This window comes from Lachancea lanzarotensis, scaffold LALA0S09, assembly GCF_000938715.1.
Source record: "Lachancea lanzarotensis genome assembly LALA0, scaffold LALA0S09, whole genome shotgun sequence".
NCBI classification, from domain to species: domain Eukaryota; kingdom Fungi; phylum Ascomycota; class Saccharomycetes; order Saccharomycetales; family Saccharomycetaceae; genus Lachancea; species Lachancea lanzarotensis.
Genome location: NW_019212887.1, coordinates 223,741 through 236,545, shown reverse-complemented (window position 1 = coordinate 236,545; position 12,805 = coordinate 223,741). Strand labels below are relative to the sequence as shown.

Here is a 12,805-nt window from a genome sequence, read left to right as displayed (position 1 = left end):
TCTGAACAACATCCAAAATTCCTCGAGACCTAATTTCCAAATCATGTAATTCCCGACTCTCACCGCTAGTCACTAAACCATTTAAAATTCATGGAGACCTAGTCCCCAAGTCTTCGAATTCCCAAAACTTATCGCCATTCCTGCTCTGGAACAAGTTTCCAGCCAACAAATCATTCCCGTCGTTTCCCCGCTTTGACTTCTTGCCCTAACGACCAAACCGACCCTTATTTCAATCAATACGTAAAATACATATCATGGCAACCGTGATCCTTACAGCGACTGTACGTCCAGTCTTGAAAAGCCGTTTGGGCTGGGTAAACTGTTGTTTCACTACCCCGCACTCGAAAACATCTCTTTCCACTACGAGTACGTACTCAGTCCTGGATGATGTCCCCTTTAGTAACCAACGTTTCGCCCGGACGTAAATGTTCAAGTAGTTGTGTTATCGTCAAAAGGAAAGTAAGACTTTTGGGTTAACCTGATGTCGGGCAAATGCCTTGCTTTCTCGTCCTAAAGTATTGTTGTACACTAATGGTCCTTGCCCCCAAAGTTGTGTTCAACTACGTAATTTAAAGGTATGGGCCTGCTGCTGTGTACCTTAATTAGATAGCGTTAAAGCTGAGTGTGTAAGCTTATATGAACGGACAGACAGGATAGGATCAATGGAAAGAAGCGATAAGCACTTTTGTGTTCTCTCTCCCCTAAAAGGCTAATGTGTATGGACCAACCCAAAAAACTCTTGTATATAAAGCATCGAGTTTCAACGGTTTGAAGACTTCACAAAAGTTTGTACTCTAAATGGTGAATTACATCGATATCGCTCCTATAGTGTCGATAAAAAACGGTAAAGACAGATAATAATTCCCCGGAAAAAATCAACACCATTGAGTCTCTATTACCTCTTGGCGTTTTCGACTCATCATCATCATTATCATCATCATATCGGTGAGTTTTGGTTATTTAAGTTTAATTTTATAGTGTAGTTAGTTCATTTACCTTGGACCTATCGCCTTGGTGCTAAACTCGTTATCGTGAAGATGAGCCACTCAATCATCGTGTCAAATGTGCCAGAAACTGTCAGTGACGGCTCCGTGATTCGATACATCAGAGAAATGACCGGCAGTGCTGATGTGGTCCACATGCAGCCTTTCCCGGATCAGTACCACTACATCAATGATAACAACGGCACCAAGACCATGCAGGTGTTTTTTGCAACCGAATCTGAGGCCCAATCGGCCAACACGCTGTTCCAGGGTCCCAACGTGGAGCAGGATTTAGAACGCGCTCAACAATTGTTCCACGGCACGTCTAATCCCAGCGCCCAGGTTCCTAGAACCGTTACAGAACTAGATTCGTGGGTTGCAGGAGACGCACCCAATACAGAGGTGCGCCCAACAGGACGCCGTATTAGCGTCACAATGATCTGATGACCAGGTAAGCTTTATTTGACACAATTTTGCATTTGGAGTCCCAATTTGATCCAATTCTATGTATCTTATGCACTCAATTCACCCGTATTTTCTTTTGCAAAGGAATCTAGTTTTCGAGAGACAAAGCTGCAGATTTAGTGAGTCCACGACGAACCGCCAAGACACTGTCGACAATGACAGCGTCAACACCGGCATCCATTTCGATTTTAGCCACATCAGGATCATTGTTGTCGACACCATATGTCACGCATACCAATCCATTGGATTTGATTACCTGTGCGAGACGAGGCGCTTTGATAATAGGCTTGGCTGCAGAAACAATGCCAAGCAAATCCCAGGTCTTGGCAAACCTAATAGCATTTTGAAGTGACGCAGCGCGAGCATCTACTGTTTTTTTGGTACCACCTTCAGTCAAATACAGAATCGGGAACGATGGCTGCTTCAACGAAAGCATGATGCATACGTCAGGATGGAACGACGAAAATATAATGTCACGCCCATTCACATTATCGTAGATGGTGTCCAGCACCGTGTCACACCAGTGATTGAGTTCCACTGAAACGTAACCAATGTCGTCGTCAATGGCCTCGTCCAACATAGGATATTTACACTCAACGTTGAAGCCCACATTCGAAGGGATCTTTTTAAATAATTCCTTCAAAGTAACAAAAGAACCCGCAATTGAATGCCCGCGAGCATTCCCTTTGAAGCTGTTTTTCTTGAAGGTTTTGGTGAGACGCATTCTATCCTCGAAGATTTTTGCCAAGGGCAACTGATCGACTAGAGTGGTTTCCCCTCTCACACTATAGGCTCTTTGTACCAGTGCCGCATCTGTATCGTCCATTGACCGGCCGTTCAAGTTGGCGTTGAGGTTTTTGCGATGTCTATCAGCGTTGTTAAGGTCCAAGAATTGTTCAAGCGTTAGTTCATGCATCGGAATATCGACCCCAGATTCTGCCACGATAAAATCGTGATAAATCACAGGGACGTCATCCTTCGTCAATTGCACGTCAAACTCAATATAAGATGCTCCCAGCGAAGCTGCTGCGATAAAAGACTCCACAGTGTTTTCGCCTAACTGCAAAGAACGATTGGTATTCATATTCTTACCTAGACCACGATGACCAATTACTCTCGTCGAGACTAAAGACTTCCAGAACGTTTCGCCCCTGTTCAGTGTCACATTCGGATGAATGAAGGGTTTCACAATCATGAACTCATACTTTATAGTACCTAAAACTTCCAGTGTTTCACTCTCAATGATAGGGGCCGTCCTGGTGTCAGACAAGGAGGTCCGGTTTGGACCCACTGACATCACACTTTCGTCAAGCAATGCAACGGCTCGTCCCAAGACTTTTGTACGCCGCCTCTCGACTTTTCTCGTCCCACCATTAGAGTGCGATCTTTGGCCCGCTCCTTCATCAGAAAAACTCGACGTCATGTCAAATGATGATGAATTGGCTTTGATGTCAGGGGAGGAATTCATAGAGCTGGTGTGATAGTCATAGGTTGGAACAATGTCGAAGAATAATGTGTGGGAAGAGTCTTCTTTATATGGAATTGTGAAATGAACAGGATCGAGTGTGTCGTCAAGGGGTAGGTCAAGTACAACAGGTGCAGCGTTCAAGTCCTCGAGACAAGTTATAACCAGAGAGAGTGCTGTATCTAGCTCGGTAGATGACACCTTTGAAAGCGGTACTTTGTTGAATGAGATTGGAATAGCGCTGCCTTTCGAACCCAGTGATACTAATAGAATTGATTGGCCTTCTTGTAGATGCGTTTGCCCAAGCGGTTTGATGTTTGATGTAGTTTTTAGCAGACTTTTGGTCCCCGCAGGCTTTGGCACCCCATTTACGGAGTGTTTTAGCAGGTTATGTCTGCTTGAGTTCTTCAGATTGACATCTGAACCTCCCGCTATGAAGCTCTCAGAACCAGAGGACTGCTTATAAAAGCCTTGAGAGAGGGCTTCAAGAGAAGGTCTTGCTTTGGCCGCTATTTTCTGGGCTGAGAGGTTTTTGGACGTATCTTCATCACTTTGAGTGAACTCGGATGGCAGTTTAGGTCTGTTAACAATCGGATCATCAATAGTCAGGATGCTGGCTACATCGAGATGACCTCTAAGTACTGCGTGCTCCATAGGTGTCCATCCACTTTCGTCGAACTTTGAGCATTCGGCGCCATAATCTACAAGCATTTTGACCACATCGTAGAAACCTTCAGTGGCTGCCAGAAAAATCGGCGTCCAGCCGAAATTACGCTCGCCGATCTCAGTGTTCGCACCCGCCTTCAGAAGAAACTCCATAGCTTTGGTCAGGTTCAGCTTGGCTGCTATATGGAGCGCAGTTTCGTATGTCTCCGGGTCTGCATAATCCACAGAGAACCCGACGACGGAAAGTAGCGCTTCCAGAAGCTGTGGCGCATTTAATTTAGTGGCTAGATGAAGTAATCTCTGAGACTCAACTTTAGTCGAAGAGTTTCCGTAGCTGGTTAGCGATTTTACCGTGCGAGGATGCAAACCGATGACAGCCAAATGCAGAGGAGTAAAGCCTTCGCTGTCTCCCCAAGTCTCTTTATTGTCAATCGAGACTGCAGGATCCCATGCCCCCCATTCTCTTAAGCTTTCGATGATCAGCTTTGAAACTTCAAACAAGCCGTACTGTGCAGAATAATGCAATGGGGTTCTTTTGTAAGTATCTTTTTGTAACAGACTAGATCTCAAATGTGGTGGGAGCCGCTTTAAAATATGAGACAAAGATACAGGGGAGTCGTTTGAATTCAGCCCGTCAGGCCCATAGGCGTGTACAAGCCGTGATCTATTTTCTGGTAAAACTGCCAAGTCGACATTGGAGGCACTACGGTTCATGGTAGTTGACTTAGACGAAGGGTGGAGGGTCGAGTCTCTGGCCTTCTGTTGCTTGGAACCTCTTCCTAGTGCTATGACGTGGTGATGGAAAAAGTTGCGACCGCTGACATCTGAATGATCGCCTAAAGTTGGGATGATCTTTAGAATCTCGTCTATACATCTGAACGATTGTGACAATGCGGCTTTGTTAAGAAGGACAATCAGCGTTCTTTTGGGAATAAGAACAACCGATCTGTACATCGAGGCCAACTCGGCAACAAGGCTTTTCCCATCATCTTTGGCAATCAATTGTGCGACCACATTGACTGGAGATGATTTGTCCTGAGAAATGAATTGTGTGTCGTCGTCGCTATCGGACTCCTGGCGCCCCAGCATAGAAGGAGAGATGACATCCAAAGTGTCGTTAATGAGAGCCAATTCTTTGCCTATTTCTGCATCATTTGAGATTCCAAGCGGAAGAACCCGATTCTGCATGTAATTTTCCTGATGACTTGTTCCGACTTTTTTGTCCAGCTTTTTTAGAATTTTCGTTAATGCGCGCTTGTTCAGCTCTGCATACCATTTCAAGTTACGAAAATCTGAACGTAACTCTACCAGGATGCCCAGAATTTCCCCAAAATCTTCTGTGATATCCGATGAGATGGTTTCACCCGTAATTTCGGAATGACTTTGGACGCTTTTTTCAGCAGTGGCAATCGCACTCAAATTCGTGACTTGTGCAGACGATAAAAGCCTTCTGAGTCTACGGTCATATTCCAGAAACTGCTTGTTGTAAAACTCATTGACCTTTTCGATGTCCTTATCCAGGGCGAAAAAGAAAGTTGCTAGCCGTTTTTTCACATCCGGCTCCTCCAAAAGCTCTTCTGATCTGTCACCATTAATGCCAGCGTCTCTTAGATATTGCTTGCGCTGTTCTTCTTTGGCCACAGTTATCTCCTTGATATGTTTTTTCAAGCTCTTATAGTTGACATATTGATGTGACCACTCAGGTATCTGATGGTTCGGGAATGTCTTACCGAACTTCATTTTGGTATCAATGTGTTTCCTGTTGACCACTTCCCACTTTCAAACCGAAGATGAAGTAGTAGTGCTAGCCACAACCACGGTTGTAGTTCACATATTTCACCAATTAGGGACCTTTTTATATATCAAGACGTTAAACACCAGCGGATCACAATGATTTTATTACACACGTGGAAATTGAAAAACCGTGCTCCATCAATAGTTTGGACACAATTGGTCTGTCTTCACTAGGTCGTGCATCTGGATGATAGCGTTGTTAGTATTTGAGTCTAAGATTCTGTGTGAAAAGCCCAAAATGGGAACTAAACATACTTGTTTAACCGACAAATTCATGAACTGCCGGAGTTCGAGTCCAAGCCATATCTTCCACATCGACAACATATCGACATCTTGTAGAATGCTGCGGCCCTCGCGTTTCATTCCAAACTCTCTTAAGATTGGAAGCGAGCTGTAAAAAGATTGATAAAAGTTAGTAATTGATAATCTTTTCATGAACGTTCAAAACCGTTGATCACGGCGTAGTATACGAACCTTGCAAACAAATCCAAGTCTGGGTCAAGTTGTCTTCCTATTCCTTCCAAAAGCAGGATCGCCACCACAACAGAGACAAAATCACCTTCCATGCGAACGTGGTGGCCTCTCACCATGCTGAGCATTTGGTCCAGTAGGTCTCCGATGGAAACGGTGCCCAACGTGAACGTGCGTTTCTTGACCTTTTTAACAAGCCGTTCAACTTTGAAAGCAAACAGGTCCTTGTCGACTGCCGTCTCAGGTGTTCTTGATCGTTCGATCATAAGCTCACCCGCGCGGTACCCATCGAATCTCGCCAAAGCGTCAAAAAGAGCAATGAAGTTAGTCCTGTTGCGGGTGTTGAGCTCCGTAACGAGCCCAACGTCGATGAAACATATCTGAGGAGTGTAATGACTGACTACCTTGCTTAGTTCCTCGACAAAAGAATCGTCTTTGTTTTTGAGCTTCGTCTTCAAGCTGTGTATTAGGTTGTAGCAGTCTTCTTCCGTCGATACACATTTGCTGTCATATCTGTCCGTCTTGATAAAACGGACCATAACATTTCCAGGATGTAGATCAGCATGGATGAAGTCGTCCAAAATCAACATTTGTAAAAATGCATCAATGAATGGGTCGCTCACTTTTTTGCTGAGCGCGGGATTCTTCAGGTCATCCTTGGCCCGCAAGAAATCTTCCATGGGAAAGCCGTATAAATACTCTTCGAACAAAACTTGGCGACTGGTGAGCTCCTGAAATCCGGTCGGGAATTTCACTTGTAACGAATCCTTGAAGTTCTCGTTGAATCTGTGAAGGTTCAAACATTCGATTCGAAGGTCCAGTTGTAATCGCATCAGAATTGAAAATTGCTGCACCTCATTCGGAAGTGACAGCCACTCCATAGTAGGTATCATATCAATGGCCTCTGCAAAAAATCGCATTATTTTAAGATCACGACTTATATTGCGCGCTGCGTGCGGATGGATGACTTTTATAGCACACCATCTATTTTCCTCCGGATTCAACTGTAAATGACGTCTTCCTACAAAAGCCTTGGAAAGCTTACCCACATATACCTGTGCTATGGCACCCACCCCCAGCGGCTTTTCCTGAAATTCTTCAAACACGTCATCTAGATTAGAGACCCCCAGAGCTTCGCGCAACGAATCGATCGTGTACTTCAGCGAGTGTTTTTTCGCATTGCTGTGAAGTTTTGAGAGCTCCACGCACAGTCCATGTGAGAAAATGTCAGTTCTGGACCCTGCCCATTGTCCTAATTTGATAAAGCTGGGGCCTGCAATTTCCAAGACATGTCTAAGAAGTCTGTACCACAACAATGCACCATACGAGGCTTTAGCGCTCTTGGTAGAGTCAGTAACTTCCACCATATGACCGAAATATGTAATTGGGTAAGCAAGCAGCACCGGTACGAACAGAAATGAAAGCTCTACAAATCGCCACGTCGTTAGTACCGGTTCCAAAACTGTGTCTTTAAAGCGAAACCAAGCTCGCGTCAGCCATTGAGTCAATTTCGAACGGCAACGTGCCAATGATCGTTCTCTTTTCTGTCTTATGTGGGCCGCAAGTTCCTTCTGCGATGTCATGTAAAGTCCCATTTCGAAGGTATCTCCTTCGGGATCTGGTTCTAAAGTTTCGTTATGAAGCTGTAAACTTTTGTGCGGTACCAAAGTAGCCGTCAATGTGAGAATGGATATACCTACAAGCGAATGGCCCGTCAAAAGACCGATTCTTGGACGAAACATCGCATTCGAGCGCACCCAACGAGCATTTCGAAATCCTGACCTGAAAGTCGCGGTTGCAGGAGCCGCACTGAAACGTAAAAACCACCTCATCAGGAGCCGTTGCTGCTTGGAATGTCGACAGACTGGGCCTTGAATTTGAATAGATGGTGTCAAAAGGATATAGAGATGCCCGGTGTTTCCGATTATGCTTATAATATTGCAAATAGAAGCGAGGACCCCGGCGAGTCGCTATGCACGATGTGGAGGGGATGCCCTCATGTTTTATATGCTGGGTTGACTACAATTGTTCCTCACGGACCACGTCTATTAGCCAGTCGAGTCCCTCGGAAATTCCCTCGCCCTTGATAGCGCTGGAAGCGACAATACTCCAGCTACGATCCTTGAGCTCGACAAGACTGAGCTGTTTGGACACTTCGGAGGCACTTAGGGCGCCAGGCTGATCTTGTTTGTTGGCAAATACCAGCAGTGCGGCATCTTGCAGCTCCTCTTCCTGTAACATCATGTGTAGTTCCTTTGAAGCGGTGGCCATACGATCTTTGTCCGTGGAATCGACCACGAAGATCACTGCAGCTGTATTCGAGTAGTAGCATCGCCAGTAGGGCCGGATACTAGTCTGTCCTCCCAAGTCCCACACGTTGAGCTTGAGGTTCTTGTAAACCAGAGTCTCCACGTTGAATCCGATCGTAGGCTTTGTCGTGACCACTTCACCGATCTGCAGTCTATACAGAATAGTGGTTTTGCCAGCACCGTCGAGCCCCAGAATCAGGATACGCATTTCCTTGTTGACGCCCCAAAGACGGTCAAACATCGAGCTGAAGAAGTTTCCCATTTGGTATTAATGTTGTGTGTGTATGATGGAAAACAGTTTTCTCAAAAGTAAACGGTTTAGCAGCAAAACTTGTCAATTTTTCGCAAAAACCTGGGGTAGGTTGGTATCTATGGAGAGCTAAAATGCTAGGAAGCTTGATTCCAACGTTGAATTGTCCAAACAAGTCCCTGTTTCGGTGTTTTCTGAGCTGGTGATGTGATTTATAAACATATTCAGTTGGTAATATGGATGTAGAGATTATCGAATGAATATCGAGTAAGTTCAATTTGGTGATATTAATGTTAAGATTAAGTAATCGGTCATATGACAATCAGATGACAGGACATTTAGGGATACATCACGTGAAGTCCTGCTCATGTGACTGATTATATAATCTTCATGTTTGCACGTGACTTAATTTCTATCTGCATCGTATTCCAGCCCTAAAACTTGGCTAATGCTTTAACGGAACTGTCATCTACTGTAGTTCCGCAGGTATGATTCTTGTTCACGTCGCAAAGAAAGGGCTGTTAACACTGTGCACCTAGTGACACATCATTCAGAATGATTAGTCTCACTTTACAAATTACTTTCCAAGGATATGAAATCTAGAAATCCTGTTGACGTGTGGCTGACCCTCAGGCCTTGAAGAATATCAAGTTTCAGAGTTATCCTTGTCGTCCACCTTTCTTGAAAATGGTGTATTTCCCACATCTCAGAACCTGAATTGAAACGATGGATTCGGGGCACCGGAAAACATCCAGATATATCGTTTTCAAGCTTCGCCATCTTCTTTCGTGAAACGACGCTCATGTTCATCACTACGGATTGTAAGGTCTCAGCTTTGGTCAAATACTAAGCACTTTCCCATTCTGCTGCTAACTGGGGATACACTATTTGACAATTCTAAGTTTCAATTCAAAACACTTTTTCAATCAGATGCAATCGACCAGATCCCATTTCTGTTGAAAATGAAATTTTCTGAAGTTGAAATGGCTTAAGATAAAGCCAAGTCTAGACAAGAACTAGAATTCGTCGATTCCACGTCATGTCTGGCCTGATCTAGCCTCTCCAGCGGGCGCCGGCTGGTTTAGCCCAAATGACAGGATTCAATGGCGTACAAGGTGATTCTGCTAGCTTAATAGCCAAGGCTTCATCAGCTTTAAATTGCATGCAATGTGAACGAACCTTGATGACTCCAGTTTGATATTTGAATTACACAACATCTAGAGGAATGTCTGAGCATTGATTATGTCCCTCTTTATTCGAGATGAATCGGATGACGATGATCTGGTTTTGGAGCTGTCTAATCAAGGTCATGAAAGACCTTCCCTGGATGAAAATAGGAATACCCTTCAGGATCAGGAAGACGCCTTGTATCCATTAATTCTGAATGACAATTATGATAATATGAAACCAAACATTGAAGAAATAAGGCCCGTGGACCTGCAACTACTGCTTCCTTTGCCTTTCCAGCACCGAATCGTAGAAGATCTGCTTGTGTCGGAAGACTGTCTGCTAATTCTAGGTCAGGGACTTGGTCTAGAGCCAATTGTCGCCAACCTGCTTCATATTCTGGCCACACCGACGGTTATCGATGGCCAAAATAAGCGCTCTCTGGTACTTGTTTTGAATGCCAGCGAAGAGGACAATGACAAAATTCAAGAAGAGCTCTTGGAGCTGTCATGGTCAGTTGAAGATGAAGAAGACATGCCAAAAAATGCAGATACTAATACCGAGAGTTCTGACGCAGAACAAACAAAGCTCAAAAATGGCCAACGGCCGTTCAGTGTGGTCACGGCAGAAACTCTCACTGTGGAAAGAAGACGTCAACTCTATTTGCGCGGCGGAATCGTGTCAGTCACCTCTCGTATTTTAATCGTCGATCTGTTGTCCGGCGTTATTCACCCAAACAACATAACCGGCCTCTTAATCCTACATGTGGAGAGCCTTAATAACTTTTCGAATGAATCTTTCATCACCGACATGTACAGGGCGACCAATAAGTGGGGGTTTATCAAAGCGGTTTCAGATCAGCCCGAGGCGTTTATGACCGAATTCTCACCATTGAAACGGAAGCTAAGAGATCTCCACTTGAAAAGAACTTTAATTTGGCCTCGTTTTCACGTCGACATCTCTTCTAGTTTAAACTTAAAAAGGGACAACAAAGTTATAGAGGTGAAAGTGTCCCTTACCAACTCGATGTCACAAATCCAATTTGGACTTTTTGAATGTCTCAAGAAATGTATTGAAGAATTGAACAGAAAGAATTCAAGTCTAGCTCTAGAATCATGGAATGCTGATAATTGCTTGAACCCAAATTTTCTTCGATCAATTCACGCAGTTTTGTCGCCCAATTGGCATCGTATCTCTTTCGAGTCGAAACAGCTTGTAAAGGATATTGGAACCTTGAAAAAGCTTTTACATGCCCTGATTAGCTATGATGCCGTTGACTTCTACGAAATCATCCAAATGATTTTAGACGCTAACAAACCTTCGGTTACAAGAAAGTATTCTGAATCACCATGGCTAATGGCTGAGGAATCTCAGGCTGTTATTTCATATGCCAAGAAACGTGTATTCCAGGAAGGTAATTATGAGCTCGAGGAGTTACCTAAGTGGGAGCAGCTCACGGCGATATTAGAGGATATTGATCTGGAACAAGCTAATTCAGCTGCCCCCGGTGGGCCCACCTTGATTATATGCTCGGAAGACCGGACATGCCGCCAGTTAAGAAAAATCATATCTTATTCTGATCGGAAGGAAGGTTCACGGAAATTTTTACTCCGAAAGCTACGGGGTTACATGGACAGACGAGAGGCTTTAAAAAAGACAGCAAAGGATGCGAGTGAATACTCTCAAAAGGAAGGTGACCCCGGACAGCTGGCTGTATCGAAAACATTTGCGAAGGAAGAAATTAATTCAAACCGCCGAAGGACAAGAGGTGCTGCTGCTGTAGCTGCTGTTACACGGCTGAAGACAGCATCGAACGGTAGAGGTGAAGAAATTGGTAGCCTCATGAACATCGGTGAAATAGAAGAGCATCTAACCAAGTTGGCAGACAGTACAGAGGATCAAATGGCGGAGGGAATTGACCTTGACGAAGTTCTTGACCTGGACGACGAAAAATATGAGGACCATATTTTGACAGAAGAACCGGATGAAATACGTCCGCCTCAAGTTTCTGGTATGCCTAATACTGAAAATATTTGGTCTTATGATGATGCGCTATTCGAATACATAGAAAGGAATGACCAGATTGTGATCGAAAAGTTTTATAATAGGACGAACGATCTTCTTTTGCAAGAAATAATGCCGTCACATATTGTAATGTACGAGCCAGACTTGTCTTTCATTCGGAGGGTGGAGATGTTTAAAGCGTTGCACAAAGATCTGCCCTTAAAAATCTATTTCATGTACTACGGCGACAGTGTTGAGGAGCAGAGCCATTTGGCTGCCATCAAGAAAGAAAAAGACGCTTTCACTAAAATGATTAGAGAGCATACGAACTTGGCTGAACATTTCGAAGTAGATGAAGATCTTTCGAGATATAAGAACCTGACGCAAAGAAAACTGCTTTTATCGCAACAACTTCGAAACTCAAGAATGGCAGGAGGACAAAAAGCTTTCGAGGCTTTAACCAATGACGTCGTCATTGTTGACATGCGAGAATTCCGGGCACCTCTTCCTGGCTTACTATACCGTTATGGTGTTAGAGTTATCCCTTGTATGTTGACGGTAGGCGATTACATCATATCACCACAAATCTGCTTGGAGCGGAAGTCCGTTCCCGACTTGATCGGGAGTTTTAAAAATGGCCGACTCGACGAACAATGCAAAAACATGTCAAAACATTACGAATATCCCACCTTACTCATAGAATTCGATGACATTGACTCGTTTTCCTTGGAGCCTTTCAGCGAAAGAAAATTCGGATCAATTTCCTCAACTGCTCATCCTATTGGAGGCAAGTTGATGCAAGATGAAATCCAAATGCAATTGGCCCAGCTTGTGCTCAAGTTTCCTTCGCTGAGAATTTTATGGTCTTCTTCACCACTTCAGACCGTAAATCTCATCTTGGATTTGAAGCAAGGTAGGGAACAGCCTGATCCAACTACTTCGGTGAATATTGGCTTGAAAACTAAGGCAAGCAAGGAGAGGGTTACAGAAGACTCAAGTCTCAAATTGAAAGAGCTTCTCGGAATACCAGGCTTTTCGAATATTGACTACTATAATGTCACAAAACGTGTCAAGAATTTCAAGACACTGAGAAAGCTAAACAAAGTGCAGCTTACTGATTTGGTAAATGATGAAGACCTTGCTGATAGAATTCTTAACTACGTTGCAATGGAAATCGAGGAAGATCCAGGTATCCTGACTTGAGAAATCCAAAAAAAAAAAAAAAAACAAA

The 12,805-nt window shown here is 44.0% G+C and overlaps 5 protein-coding genes across 5 annotated transcripts; 2 read left to right on the top strand and 3 right to left on the bottom strand.

Annotated features, from left to right (window-relative positions):
- Positions 1-1,037: 1,037 nt before the first annotated feature.
- Positions 1,038-1,427, top strand: LALA0_S09e02740g (LALA0S09e02740g1_1; the record flags this gene model as incomplete). The annotated part of the gene is made up of 1 exon (XM_022770695.1): positions 1,038-1,427. One exon carries the CDS (start codon positions 1,038-1,040, stop codon positions 1,425-1,427), a length of 390 nt encoding a protein of 129 aa, XP_022630010.1.
- Positions 1,428-1,536: 109 nt separating this feature from the next.
- Positions 1,537-5,319, bottom strand: GDE1 (LALA0S09e02718g1_1; the record flags this gene model as incomplete). The annotated part of the gene is made up of 1 exon (XM_022770694.1): positions 1,537-5,319. The coding sequence occupies one exon, from the start codon at positions 5,317-5,319 to the stop codon at positions 1,537-1,539; it is 3,783 nt and encodes a 1,260-aa protein (XP_022630009.1).
- A 192-nt stretch (positions 5,320-5,511) lies between these two features.
- CQD1 (LALA0S09e02696g1_1) lies at positions 5,512-7,586 on the bottom strand (the record flags this gene model as incomplete). Its single annotated transcript, XM_022770693.1, has 3 exons — positions 5,512-5,556; positions 5,629-5,764; positions 5,848-7,586. 3 exons carry the CDS (start codon positions 7,584-7,586, stop codon positions 5,512-5,514), a joined length of 1,920 nt encoding a protein of 639 aa, XP_022630008.1.
- Positions 7,587-7,863: 277 nt separating this feature from the next.
- ARL1 (LALA0S09e02674g1_1) lies at positions 7,864-8,415 on the bottom strand (the record flags this gene model as incomplete). Its single annotated transcript, XM_022770692.1, has 1 exon — positions 7,864-8,415. The coding sequence occupies one exon, from the start codon at positions 8,413-8,415 to the stop codon at positions 7,864-7,866; it is 552 nt and encodes a 183-aa protein (XP_022630007.1).
- Positions 8,416-9,645: 1,230 nt separating this feature from the next.
- Positions 9,646-12,777, top strand: RAD1 (LALA0S09e02652g1_1; the record flags this gene model as incomplete). Its single annotated transcript, XM_022770691.1, has 1 exon — positions 9,646-12,777. The coding sequence occupies one exon, from the start codon at positions 9,646-9,648 to the stop codon at positions 12,775-12,777; it is 3,132 nt and encodes a 1,043-aa protein (XP_022630006.1).
- Positions 12,778-12,805: the final 28 nt, after the last annotated feature.